At 39.4% G+C, this 14,412-nt stretch overlaps 3 protein-coding genes across 3 annotated transcripts; 2 read left to right on the top strand and 1 right to left on the bottom strand.

Moving 5' to 3' along the window:
• The first annotated feature begins 2,139 nt into the window (after positions 1-2,139).
• On the top strand, positions 2,140-3,549 carry LOC145480396 (uncharacterized). The gene is made up of 2 exons (XM_081458680.1): positions 2,140-2,490; positions 2,989-3,549. The coding sequence occupies exons 1-2, from the start codon at positions 2,140-2,142 to the stop codon at positions 3,469-3,471; spliced, it is 834 nt and encodes a 277-aa protein (XP_081314806.1). The 3' UTR covers positions 3,472-3,549.
• Positions 3,550-4,545: 996 nt separating this feature from the next.
• LOC145480395 (uncharacterized) lies at positions 4,546-5,496 on the top strand (the record flags this gene model as incomplete). Its single annotated transcript, XM_081458679.1, has 1 exon — positions 4,546-5,496. A coding segment is annotated over one exon (642 nt), but the record flags the coding sequence as incomplete, so codon positions are not given.
• Positions 5,497-9,904: 4,408 nt separating this feature from the next.
• LOC145481112 (neuropeptide Y receptor type 2-like) lies at positions 9,905-13,871 on the bottom strand. The gene has a single exon (XM_081459507.1). It carries the CDS (start codon positions 13,758-13,760, stop codon positions 12,795-12,797), a length of 966 nt encoding a protein of 321 aa, XP_081315633.1. The 5' UTR covers positions 13,761-13,871; the 3' UTR covers positions 9,905-12,794.
• Between the last annotated feature and the right edge of the window lie 541 nt (positions 13,872-14,412).

Genomic DNA, 14,412 nt, shown 5'->3' with positions numbered 1-14,412 from the left:
TGCGAAAAAGTAACCGTGAAAAGAAAGGGCTATTAACAGATTATCAGCAGTCTGGTTATTCCTTTTGTTCATGCATTGAAATTGGACAGTGTACAAGTTAGACTACACGCATCATTTTGCATTTGCTGTTTTTTGCACACACTCCCCCACTTCTCGCTCCACTCCCCACTGATGTACCCGAAACGGTTCCTATTTATGCATCTTGGTCAGAAACAGACTACCCTGTGACTGTGAGCGGAGTCTCCTTCAATCTTCTGGCTAGAAAAACCGTGACGAGGATTTTTCTACGAAGATCGAAAGAGACTATACTCGCAGGGTAAAAACAGACTAAATTGTTTCTTAAGAAATAGAAAACATGTGCCGCGTTTCTTCCAAGCGTTCTATCACGAATGCCGTTCTCTGATTGGCTACGCTCCTCACTTTCTATTCTGTCATAGATACATGTAGTAAGTAGCAATAACAGATATTAAAATGCCCCTTTCTCACGATTTCATTTTGAGTCGCGCACTTCTAAATGAAGGTTCCCGTGTACTTCGCCTTCAAGTGATGTAGCGCGCCCGGTTTCTGTATAGATAACTCAGCCTCTGTATCAAATTAAAGCTGATAAAGAGGGCAGTATAACTAAACCAATGTTCGTTTCTCATCGACACCCTTGGCTTGAAAACAAAAAGGCAGAAATGTTAGGAGGCTGTGAGGCCCAGGGCTTATTTAGCAGTGCCTCTCAAATCGTCCACAGTCTTGCATAAGTTTTCACGGGATGTTTATAAAGAAAACAGCAGATGCAAATTTCATAGTCTTGCGGCATGCGAGAAAAAAGAAAGAAAAAAAAAATGACTTCATGGAATTAATCTGAGAATTACAGATGGATGTAAAATACTCCTGCTTACAAAGAGAGTAGCTTTCAACGCTTGTGTTAGCTGCCACTTGAGCTGTTGAAACTCATTCTTTGCAAAAGACATGGTTACAAGCATATAAAATGGCTCTCCAAACTGCACTTATAATTACACAGTTGGAAACACTTTGGAACTTCATCCTTGTACGTTGATTAAAGTCAAGAATGTCAACAAGTGAAATCCACCTGAAGTCACTACATGTGTCAAAACTGAACTCAGAAATGAACCTATAGCTTTGCCCCGGCAGTGGAATAGAGAAATACAACTTCAACTTAAAATTAGCAGCTCCATATCATATTCATATACATGAACATGTACATGTACATGTACATGTAGAGTAACATCAGTCCTTCATATTAGGACTGTAATTAAATGAAACTACTAGACCCCATCATAAAGAAACACAAAAATAGAATGTGTTAGTCTCTATTAATTAAATACAAATCTTGCAATGTTTATTTCAAGTATAAGCTATCCTAACTTTTCCAGCTTATACCTGTTGAATTCTCATTCAATTCTTAAAATGGTTACAATGCTGTACTTCTACTACATGTGTGTCCTGCTGCTGTAAAGATTATGTTATTTATAACTCAGCAAAAAATTGATAACCTGCATGTATAGGAGACTGTTGGCTAAAATGTCTCCTCCTAGCTTTTATGTGCTACGTTATGCTGGTCAGTATTTCAAAGTGTTGCTAAGAAAGAAAATGTTCCTAATAAAAGGAGTGTTCATCTTGATTTTTGTTGTGGCACTCTCTTGAAATCTTTTTCAAATGTGTAATACATAATTATTTATTAAAAATGATTTTACCAGAGAACGAATTCAGCCACCTAAAGGGTGTCAATAAGCAGCCATATTTGGACATCGGAACCTATGCATCACATTTGACCGAGAGATGTTTATTTTCCTGTTTTTCACTCTTCTCTTTAAATTCAACTACGTTTTCTACATTCATCCAATAGGTCATTTCCGAGTTGCCTTTTACCTATGTGTCAAAACGAGTCTAAATGCGAAACCATTCATATGACTTCCACCTACAGGTTCATTTTTCATGCCAATCAAACTCAGGTTTCGCACGAAGAATCGTTGTGAAACAAAAGCACAAGGAAAATTCATCCATGAGCTGTCTCACAGCGGCCTTTGATTAAGAAACGTCATGCCACGACTGGTTGCCAACAACAACGGACTCCTAGACCGCTTTTTAATTTTACTCCCAGCTACTACGCCTGTTGCGCTAAGTACAAGAATGGATAATAGCAAGATTTTGAGAAATTCCAACTTGTCTTCCTTTGACAGGATCTGTGACAAGATCTACGCGAAACACAACACAGGAGATCAAGTACAGTACTACCTATCACACGAGGCTCTCGATGTGTACGTGCGGCATATGGGTGAGAATATTCCCCAGGAGGGTGCCGCAAGAGCCGCTAATTCCAAAGATGACAAGAATATCATTAGGCTTGCTGCAGTCATGCACGTGTTGTTTTCAGTGATGAATCAGGCCCTTAATCAGAGGAATGACGACATTCCCAAGAAAATTCCCACAAGCACAATGAATGCAGCCATTGCTCTTTCAAGCTACTTCGAAAAGCAACGGGCCATCCTTTTACAGATAAGATTAAATTAAGTAAATTAATCCGAGCCTTGAAAACACAGAGAGTAATCATTCATCATTTCTTCAGTTTTATTGCTACAGTATTTCTTAATTTTTGACATTTTCTTTAATTATTTCTGACGTTGCTATAAATTTGGCGCGTGGGCATGGTGTTGGTAAGCTTTTTCTATGGATCTGATCACGTAAAGTGAAAAATGAAGTCGTTGCCATAAAATGCTTTTAAGAGGCATGCGTTTTTATGAAAACGCTCGGTGTTTTCTAACCTTGTAATATGGACGATATATAGGTGAAAGCGCGTCGCTCTGGGCTAGGCGTAAAAGCCCATTCTGTCTATGACAGGATTGCTCTCGGTAATGGGTTCCCGGTTTTTTGCCCAATTTTTAAAAATATTGTTAGTATAAATCTACTAGCGTCCTACCACGAATGTCGTTCTCTGATTGGCTACGATACTCACTACTGTTTTTTTTTTTCCTACATTAGTCTGCTTCCCTTGGTGAAGTAAAAGCCAAAAATTGTGTAAGCGAACAAGACATAAAGGAGGCCATCTTAGAGCATCCTGGTCCTTTTGTGACTCCCAAGAGAATTTATCGCCAGTTTAGCTCAAGAACAAGACCGGATGGGGCTGCCGTACGCCAGCAAATGGAACACCTTCAAAATATCGGTCTTGGCGCACTGCAGCAAGTAGAGAGATCCGTTTACTTTTACAAAGCTCTTCCTTCATTCGTTAAAGCAGATACTATGGCTACTTTTGAAGTATCAGTTGCTGAGTACACCGAAAAGTTTAATAAGATCGACAGCGGGTTGACAGATCTGCAAAGAGATTCAGCTGCAGAAAGTCATCCAAAAGCGGAAGAGTATGATGAATATATTGCATCACAAAAACTCACAAGGCTGACTGCAACGTTACTTCCCTGGATCAAATTTTATTTGACAACCTTTCTTTCAAAGCTATTGGTCATTTGAAAGGTGAATAACGAAAGGTTTTTAGGATGATCTTTACAAACCAAATAAAGTTAAATTTTGAGGAACCTGTGAAGCGCACCGGAGAGCAGTTATAATTTCTTTTTTACATTTTAAGAAGTTTGGAGCGCTATATTGCAGAAACAAAGTCAGCACCGTAAACCTTTCATTGAAAAGTGTTTTCAAGCGAGAGAACAGTGTTGTGTCCGTCCAAAACAATGCCTATTAATTTTGTACATTCCTTGTTAGACATTGTTCAAGTTGTATCAAGTTTATTGTGTTGAAACGTTCTAAACACCCGCTTGCGTTGCCACTTTCATGGAATTAAGGCATTTATCTTTGCATTATAAAAAATAATATGTTATTTGTTCTTTCAAATTCTAATTTGTTAAACGATTCATGTTCCGTTTTTACGTTTTCATGACAAGGCTTCGGCGGTAATATAACAATACGTTTTTTGAACCTTTTTGAGACAGAGTTAGATGTTAGATATTTTCTAGAGGACAAATAAGACTTGATTATTGTTTTGCTGTAATGTAAGATTGGTCGCCGACTTTATTTCACATCCTAACAAGTTGTGTTAATGGTATTTTATAGTCGTCAATATTTCTTACAATCGTGTTTCGTTTCTACTTTTTTAACGTTGCATTACAATATGATAATAAATGGATGAAAAGTTAAGATTCTTTTTTCAATTGTACTGCTACATTATTATTGAATGAGGAAAAACAAAAAAGACTCAGCAGTTTGTTGCCAGAAAAACCGAAAAGAGAAGTGTCGTGAAACTTATCAGCCCTCATAGTGTTTTTGTTTATGTTTTGTTTGTACAGAGTTCAAATGACAATTATGATTGACAGTTGACCACGAGACTTTTAATATAATATCGCATGTGCTTTTATGATTGAGTTAGTTGTGAATACGAGTCATCGAATAAACAAGTTTCAATAATCAAATGGACTGCGAGAATTCTTATTCGATAAAAAACATTAAGATGAAAAGACCCAGAGACCCACAGACCCACAGAACCACAGACCCAGAGACCCAGAGACCCAGAGACCCAGAGACCCAGAGACCTAGCGACCCAGAGACCCAGCGACCCAGAGACCCAGCGACCCAGAGACCCAGAGACCCAGAGACCCAGAGACCCAGAGACCCACAGACTCACAGACCCAGAGACCCACAGACCCACAGACCCAGAGACCCAGAGACCCAGAGACCCAGAGACCCAGAGACCCACAGACCCAGCGACCCAGAGACCCAGCGACCCAGAGACCCAGCGACCCAGCGACCCAAAGACCCAGCGACCCGGAGACCCAGCGACCCAGACCCAGCGACCCGGAGACCCAGCGACCCGGAGACCTAGCGACCCAGAGACCCGGAGACCCAGAGACCCGGAGAACCGGAGACCCGGAGACCCGGAGACCCGGAGACCCAGAGACCCAGAGACCCAGAGACCTGGAGACCCAGAGACCCAGAGACCCGGAGACCCAGAGACCCAGCGACCCAGAGACCCAGCGACCCGGAGACCCAGAGATCCAGAGATCCAGAGACCCAGCGACCCGGAGACCCCGCGACCCGGAGACCCAGCGACTCGGAGACCCAGAGACCCAGAGACCCAGAGACCCAGAGACCCAGAGACTCCGAAACCCCGAAACCCAGAGGCCCCGAGACCCCGAAGACCCCGAAGACCCGAAGAACCGAAGACCCCGAAGACCCTGAAGACCCGAGGACCATGAAGACCCCGCAGACCCGCAGACCCGCAGACCCCGAAGACCCGACGACCCTGAAGACCCGAAGACCCCGAAGACCCCGAAGACCCTGGTGATCCTGGCAACTCTGAAGACTGTTTGCCCGATGACGTCACTGGTGCGTTTTACACCGCACATAAGCCCAGTTATCTGCATGATATTTTGTGATTGTGAGAATTGCATGAATAATCAATGTTTGAGTTACTCTTACGTGTAAGAGAAATTAACACGGAGACGCCATATTTCCAATTTTGTTTTTAATTTAGTGGGTTAGTGCGCAAGTGTGACAATACAAGTTATTTTTTGTGAATAAAAAGCCCCTGGAGGTAGCAGCGCTCAGTGGACTCTTGACAATTATGGTAAGGATAATCCAATAAGTCTGTCTGGTTGTGATGTACAGCGAAAAAGAAGACATTTTAAGAATTTGTTTTTACCTTTAGGAAATGTGATATTAAGCCTACTATATGAGGTTTGATTTTAACAATCGATCAGTGACTTTGTTTATTACAACTACATAGAACTGTTCCCAGCAAGACAGCTAAACATCATGCAGTCTGTAATAGTAGCTAATGGTAAACGGCAGATTGGTGTTGATTCTGGATAATTTTTCCAACTCATTTTATAACAAGAACCAATTTAAGTAATATATAGAGTTAGCCAAGCCTAAAAGCAGAACTCCTGATTACAACAAGTTAACCTTGCTTGAGCCTGGGATCCAATTGAAAACCTGTACCTGGGCAGTGGTCAACTTCAAAAACAACGTGACCTTGATGAGCTCTAAAAACGAGCCTGCGATATGGTCAAGTGATACTGGTCAGTGGATACCTTGTTTTGGCAGGTGTCAATTGAACATAACATGGATACCCAATATCAAAGATGTATGCTTTAACCCTGATCCCTCCTGATCTCTAAAGGAAAAGCCTTGGGAACTAGGTTGTTGTAGAGTGGCATTTCACATTGATTTACATGAAGGAGGCGTACGGACGAAGGTACGTACGGACAATTACGTGACAACCAAAATATTTTAGCTCGATGGGTTACTACTATAACATCGTCACGCAATAACACGGTCTTATTCTGTTGCCAGCAATGATCGTGGTGTTTTTAGGTTTTTATATTCCACAAAACCAGTTCAAATTAGATAACGCATAACATAGGCACGCAAGGCGTGCAACAATTATTATTATTTTTTTTTATGATCTAAAAGTCTCGGAGATAGGAACATTCATGGAACTGTTTACAGTAATGATATGGTTAATTTGACGACTGTTTTTGGTTGCGATGTACAGCAAGAAAGAAACTGGGAATTTATGATGTACATACGATGTTACATCGGTAATGGTAAGATAACTAAATAGTAAGCCGTAAAATGTTTGACTGTACAAACTACAGCAATCTGACACGCCTCCAGATTAATGTAGATACCATCTTATTTTCTAACAGGCAATTTGATTCGTTCTTTGATACAACCCACACTGTGACTGGTGTGACATGTACACATGCATAGCTCCCCCACTCACCGATCACACAGCCCTTCCAACCCCCAGGAGGAATTTTTGCTCAAAAATACTCAAGTTAAGAGAACTTTTCGCATTTTATACGAGTCGTAAGTTTACCCTTTTTACACAACACAACGCAACAACACTACTTCACCGAAAATAGAACTGGAAAGAGAAAAAAACCTCGATGACACGTTCAAAGTCTGATTTAATTAAATTGCACTTTAACTTAGTGCCATGCAGTCTTCAAAGAACATTTGAACAGTTTTCATACTTTTTACCTCTAAAAATATCGGAGTGAAAAGAATGTCATAAAATGTCCATCATATAAAAATATTAAACTGCTACTGCAGAGACGTAAAAACCGTCCAGAAATGAAAGCTTCTTTTTTGTTTAATATCCTGGGAACAATAGCCGATGACATGTCAGCTCTAATTGAATTTACTCCCATATAAGTGTTAAGTTACCATTTATAACTATAGATAGCAAACATCTCGTGGGAACAAGTGGTGACGATTCGTCAGCTCTAATTGAATTTACTCCCTTGTGAAAAACAAGTGTCAAATTACTCTTTGTGACCAAAAAATAAAAATATCTCGTTATATTTGCATGCAGCAAGAACAAAACAATCGTTACCTGCACTTACTGTTGTAAACGTTAAAACTGTTTCAAATCTAAATAGTCTCGTCTCCTCTAAACATGTCTTAAGAACTAGGAGCGACAATTCGTGACCTATAATTGAATTTACTCCTTGTGAAAAACAAAAGTATCAAGTTACCTTTGTAACTAATAATAAAAATACCTCGTGCCATTTGCATACTACTAACTCATGAACTGTTTCGAGTATCAAGACTCATCTCGTTCATAACTAGCCACCATTACACTGAACATTATGCACTCTAAAACAACCCAGTGTATACATGTATGTATCTGTCACACTCCGCTCCAGACCGGACTTAAAATCACAAACCGGCAACATACACGTCAGTCTTTATTTTTCAATTACCAAAGTCCTTGTGTTTAATACAATAAAACGCTCAAGACTACATATACCACCTCACTTAAGTTATCTTGAACAAAAATAATTTCCTTTTTCTTCAACTACAATTCGTGTTGGTTATTAATGTGAATAAGCGAAAACCCTGATAACATTGGAGAGTAAAGATTTAGAATAATTAAAACGTATCTTCTCATTCCAGTAGTAAACAAGAACTATTATAATCGTAAAATCGTCACAGAATATCTTTTTGTTCTGTTGACGAAATAAATTCGGTGTAGTCTCTTCGCTTTTCACATTGCAGCTTATCAATGGATGCTGAAATTAACGACACGCCCGGAACACTCATTACTGCAGCAATATTTAGGTTTCAATACAACACGCAAACGATTTGAACCTGTTCACAACCTCCTCACATTCCCAGTAGTGCATTCCGCCCCCTAAAATACAATTGATCCTATCATAGAAACCACATCAACTTGTTTTTCATTCACACCTCAAACCTAGTAGTAGAGCGGCTCAATTCAAAAACTTATCTAATGGGAGAGGCTCACCCTTTATCGCATGCTCGTAGTTATATGCCAAACACTATGTTTCTTTGACTGATTATCCAGTCGCAAATGATTATCAAACCCGCCCATTAAATCCCCAGCTTAACAAAACAGAAAATGTCGAAGTAAGCCCAATATATGAATACTTCCTCCTCTTTTATGGAATAAATACGCCGTTCCGAACTGTATCGGGATCAAATCTTCTCACATATACCATTTACCTTTACAACAAGAAATTTGATTGGCTGTTTATAGTAGATCCAATCTGATTGGTGTGACATACATACATCTCTCACCCACTCACTCACTCACACGAACGCAAACGTCATATTTCCAAACAATCCTGACCAAACAACAACTATGACCGATGAAATTTTAGACGCGCCTATCACTGCAAAAGAAATTCATGATCAAATATCTAGACTCAAAAATACAAAGGCATCTGGTACGGGCACCATCCTGAATGAAATGATCAAACATGGGCGGTATTATCTCATGCCTTCTCTCGAAAGAATATTCAACGACATCATTGAAAACGGCACCTTCCCAACTGAATGGAACATTGGTGTTATAAAACCAATATACAAACAAAAAGGCGATAAGAAATCTCCAGCCAATTATAGAGGAATTACTTTAACCAGCTGCTTAGGGAAACTATTCACATCAATTTTGCAAAACAGATTGAATAAGTTCATCGAGCAACATAATGTTCTAAATCCAGAACAATTTGGATTTAGACCAAACTCTAGAACCACGGATAGTTTATTCATTTTCCAGCAATTACTCCATAAATACAACAAACATCACAAGAAACTTTATGTTGGTTTCATTGACTACGAGAAAGCCTTCGATAGCGTATGGCAATCCGGTATGATTCATAAACTACACAAATATGGAATTCAAGGAAAATTCTTGAATGTCATTAAGTCCATGTATTCGTCAATTAGGAGTTGTGTTAAAATTAACCAAAACACGCTTACCGAACTTTTTTCATGTAACAAAGGGATAAGACAATGTGATGGCCTAAGTCCAGTTTTATTTTCGTTATTTATGAATGTTCTACCGCAATCTCCAGGTGTGATGTTAGGGAATCGCTCTATAAACTGCTTAATGTATGCAGATGATTTATTAGTAATCAGTTCTTCTCCGGAAGGGCTGGAACAATCGCTCAATGTAATTCATCAACACGCTCTGCAGTGGAAGCTCAAAGTCAACACTAAAAAGTCGAACATAATCATATTTAGTGGTAACGGGCAAAACAAAAACAATACAAATTTCAAATACAATAATGAAACTTTACAAATTGTCGATAAACAAACATATTTAGGTGTAGAAATGACTTCATCCGGTCGTTACACCTATGCAAGAGAAATTCTCAGCAAAAAAGCCACGAAAGTTGTCTCGATAATAAAAAGATCCTTTTCTAACTCAGATTCAGCAACTATTGCGATTAAGAACAAACTTTTCGATGCCCTTGTTAAACCCGTGTTACTTTATGCATGTGAAATTTGGGAACCAGAACTATTGTCATACAGAACGCATTTTGATAAAAGCACAATTGAACAAGTCCACATTAAAGTGCACCTAACCCCAAAATTTGTTTTTCGCTAAAACAAATCTAGACTTTATTTGAAGCATTTGGGCGAAGAAATTTTTGAATTCGGTTGAATCGTCGATTTTCTATGCCCTTTCAAAGTCGCGATTAAGTGTTTCACGACCGCGTTTTAGGGAGTCTGGGGCGGCGGTACCTGATGACGTCTACCCAGGAACCAAACACAATAGCGCCTCAGTCAACTCACTGTATTTGCTCGAGAAAATAGAATGCAAAACTAATCGATCCGATGTATTTTGGGACTAAAACGTCCAAGTTTTGTCTCAGAATCATTTCTTTTTCGTCACTGGAGTCAGAGTTAAGTTTCGATTCGGAAGGCTCCGAAATAAACTTCGATCGAGCACGTTCGACAACTGTGAACTCACTGCTTAGAGCTTTGAGAACAATTTGCAATATTTCAAGCGACGACGGGGAAGACGTCTTTGCGGACGAGCTGCTTGTATATTAGGAATGGAAAGCTAGATACGAAGTGGAGGAGCAGGCAAACGAACAGCAGGAAAGAAAACTCAAGGACTGCTTTGGATGGTAATTTCGTCAACTAAATATAAGATTCCCACGCGTGTTTATAGCCCGTTTACATTTGTCCTTACCGAGAATGTATTTTGTCAAGGTTCTGTTAAATCCAGTTTGTGTTTTACTTTCAGTTGAATGCTTCATGTTTATAAGAGCGACGTACGTGTTGCAGTTTTCGAGACTTGATGACCTCCAAAACATTGGCTTCGATCGATTGAAAATCGTATTGTTTGGACCTGTATTTTTGAAGCTGCGGGAAGCAAGGCGGAAGGAAACATTTCATACAATTACCGATTTCACATTGTCACACGTTTTAAGTCGTAACTCCAAATAACCAATGTAAATTGTTCTCAAAGTTTGCAGTGAAATTCGTCGGATAAGCGAAAAGGATGTGTTCCCTAAGCGGTCCGCAGATAATGTTACGCGGTCATATTTTCGACGCTATTGCACAGAATCTTTGTCACACTGCCGATTTCCAAACCTTCGAAAAACTCTGTGAGTCTAACAATTTTGTTATCATGTAATTCTAAAGGATTAATCTTCGACTTTCATCTAAATCGAAAGAGAAATAAGTGTTGGTTAGCGGCGTACAGTTGCGATCTATTTACGTATCAGTATAACGCTTCTTGATCATGACCGGATCACACAACTTTGCCGGTTATGTTATAAATACTGCGGGATTGGAAGATATAGGTTGTCGGTGGTATTTCTACAAATTGCTGGTTAGCTTTAAGCAGAAAATTTATGAAAACAGCGTTCGAAAGTCTGCGGAACAAATTCCAGTGAGAGTTCTTCAATGGTTCTCACAGATTCAGTTCGCTTGTTTCGGTTCGACAAAATCAACCATCGTTTACGTCTTTATTGCACCATTAGCCGATCATCGCCAGTAAATTGTACAGTATACCTTTCTTTAAATCTGGAATATTGCTGCAACAGCCGATAGCACCTCTGGAAGGCGTTTCTGCGCACTTTTCGAATGTGTATTGCACCATCCTGAAGGAGATGAGAGGAAATGAGATATCCAACCTTCCTGGGTAGACGTCACAAGAGCCGCTGGACCCATTCTCCTCAAACTCGGTCGTGAAACAAAATGGCGGTGTTTTGGAGCTATTTTCGAGATTTCGTCGTGGCACAGAAAATCGAGGATTTAACGGAATCCAAAAATTTTTTCGCAGAACTATTTCAAATAATAAGTAGATTCGTTCTAGCGAAAAAACATTTTTGGGGTTAGGTGCACTTTAAGTTCTGTAAACAAACACTAAACATCCCATGGTATACAGAAAATATTGCCTGCAGGGCAGAGCTTGGGAGGTACCCTTTAAGCATTGATATAAAAGCCTCAATCTTTAGCTATTGGCAAAGATTGAAGCATTCTTGTAGCAACGTTTTGTTACGTGAAGCATTTCAATATGCAACAGCTTCTACACCTTTCTTTGAAGTTACAATTAATGAAGAGATCACTAGGGGGTATCAAGTAACAGAATCAACAGAACCAGTAACACGGCAACACATCAAGAACGGTCGATTAAAAATAAACAAAAATCTTAGAAATCAGTATTCACAAAACTGGCTTGAGACTAAGAACAGTTCATCAACAACTTCAAGGGAAAAATTTACGCACAAGGAAGTTAAAAAGAGTTATCAATTTGAAAATTACCTGAAAACGGTTACAAACTCAGCACACAGAATTAGCCTGACAAGGCTTAGGTTAGGATGTCACGCATTACGAATACAAACTGGAAAATATGAAAATAAAGGAACATCAATCCCAGTAGAGGAAAGAACATGCTTAGTATGCAAAGAAAATTGCGTAGAACACGAACAGCATTTCTTGATGTATTGCCAGGGGTACGCTACCATAAGAGTTGAGCTCCATTCTCACATTTCAAACAAAGATGCACTTTACGCAAATCTGAGCGATAACGAGAGAACTAAGTACTTACTTAGAGCTGACAATAGAGTTACATCAAAAATAATAGGTAAATATATCAACTTAATGTTTAAAAAAGAAAAGAGATTCTCAACTTACAAACGAAATGAGCAATATAATTTTTATTTAATTTTATTTGAATTATAAAAGAATCAAGTGAATGTTATTTCTTATTGTACTAGTTAATGTTAAACCTTTATTGTAAACAGACCAATACCTCCCTTTGGAGAGTAAGGCGCAATAAAGTTATATTACTACTACTACCCACTCACTCACTTACTCACTCACTCACTCGTCCACTGACCCGTCCATAACATACCCCGACGCGCCGACTAAGAGGAATTGTTTTTTTTTACAAAAAAATATCTCAAAAAGATATTCGCGAAGTTCGACCTCACGATTTGGTCTTGTTCTCTGGGTATTTCGTGCGATCGAAAGATTTTTACTCTCAGTTTTGCCTGGAGAGCTTAAATCAGTTATGTTACGACTGGGCCAACACGGTTTGGTTGCCTAACCCTGAGCATTTTGAAATTAAGAATTGGATTTAAAACGAAAGTAGAAAACACCATTACATTTGTCAGAAGAAGCGCAGTATTTAGCGCCCTCCCTTGGAACTCTAAAGCGCTTGCGACAATGTTACAAATGATCAACGGAATTCTGAATAAAATATAAGTTCCACTGATTCCATACGTCAGCCGTGTAAGTTGCTTCTCCTGGCGTTGTTGAATGGTTGAATTTGTCATTTGTGGAATAACTTGAGAGCGCAACTTTTTTAAGACACGAAAGAAAGTAATTATAACTAGCACGATCGCTAGCGTATCCAGCTGTGCCACTGTTGTTAGATAAATTCGGATAACATTACCTTGTTCCGTTTGAAAAGCCTTAGACTGCTCATAAGGGAACCATGTATAGCAAACAGAGGTCTCTTTTCTAAATAGTACGAGAAGTACAACAGCAATTATGAAGCCCAAAAACCAAGTGAGTGGCAGAATTTTCTTAACATTATTCGTCGATAACCGACGACGGAATGGGCGAACAACGCAATCGTGGCGATCTATTGTCATGAGAGTTATAGTCAACGCATTTAGCGCTATGCAGCCGATGCAAAGAGGAAAGCCAAGTTTACACAGTGTCTGAGCGACTGGTAAGTGACCAGCCTGAAGGTAATTGACAATGGTTGCTATTAACAAGGACGGCATACCGAGGAGCGATGTTAGAATACCAGTCAAAGAAAGGCTAGCGAGCAGATAGTGAGGTACTTTGCGAAGGTCACGGCGTCTTCGAAGCAGATAACAGACGAAGGCGTTTCCAGAAGCTCCCGCCAAAATCAAGATCGACAACATTACGAGGACTGCGATGGAGAGACCTCTTGGCACTGGTGTGAAAGAATAACTTTCCTCCATCATGGTAGAAACATTCCCGCCATTTGTCGAGTCAGGCATTCTTCCACCCTGACATATATTGTTGAATTAAAGTTGTATCCAAATCTATTACCTGTTATATACTGGAGTGCTGTTCCAGCGCTTTAAACAATTGAGGATAGCTGCATTCATGTCCAGGAAATAAAATTAATGATCATAATAAGCACCAATCAGGTTGTTTGTTTCCTGGCCGCAGTGCACGCAAATAGTTATTGATGTCCTCAAAACAAGGGATGTTTTCCACGCACTCAGGAAATTCGGTGCAAATAAAATACTAATGAGACTGTATTTATATGTGTTTTAGCTTGCCCCACCGGAAGATTTTCAAAACGAATTGATCTTTTCAAAACGTTCTGTTGTCCGGAAGGCCCAGGTGCTATAATTGCGGTAGTAATTGATCATTTGAATTATTTTGTTCATTAGAGAAACGAGATCGAAGAAAAAACGTTAATTTTTCTTATCTCGTTACCATTATCTTTTTATTGATTTCGTGAAAGGTCCGGACCTTGCGATGTAAACCAGCACCATGGAACTCTCACGAATTAAAATTCGGGGTATTGCTTGTTCAAAAGATTACACTAAAGCTTGTCACTAAATTTTTAAATGATTTTTAAACTTGATGAAGACAACTCGCACTTCGTGTATTGTGTTTTAGCTTGCCAAACAGGAAGAT

The sequence above is a fragment of the Orbicella franksi genome, chromosome 3 (genome assembly GCF_964199315.1).
Source record: "Orbicella franksi chromosome 3, jaOrbFran1.1, whole genome shotgun sequence".
Classification (NCBI taxonomy): domain Eukaryota; kingdom Metazoa; phylum Cnidaria; class Anthozoa; order Scleractinia; family Merulinidae; genus Orbicella; species Orbicella franksi.
The sequence above is the reverse complement of the archived record's forward strand: the minus strand, read 5'-3'. Positions and strand labels throughout refer to the sequence as shown.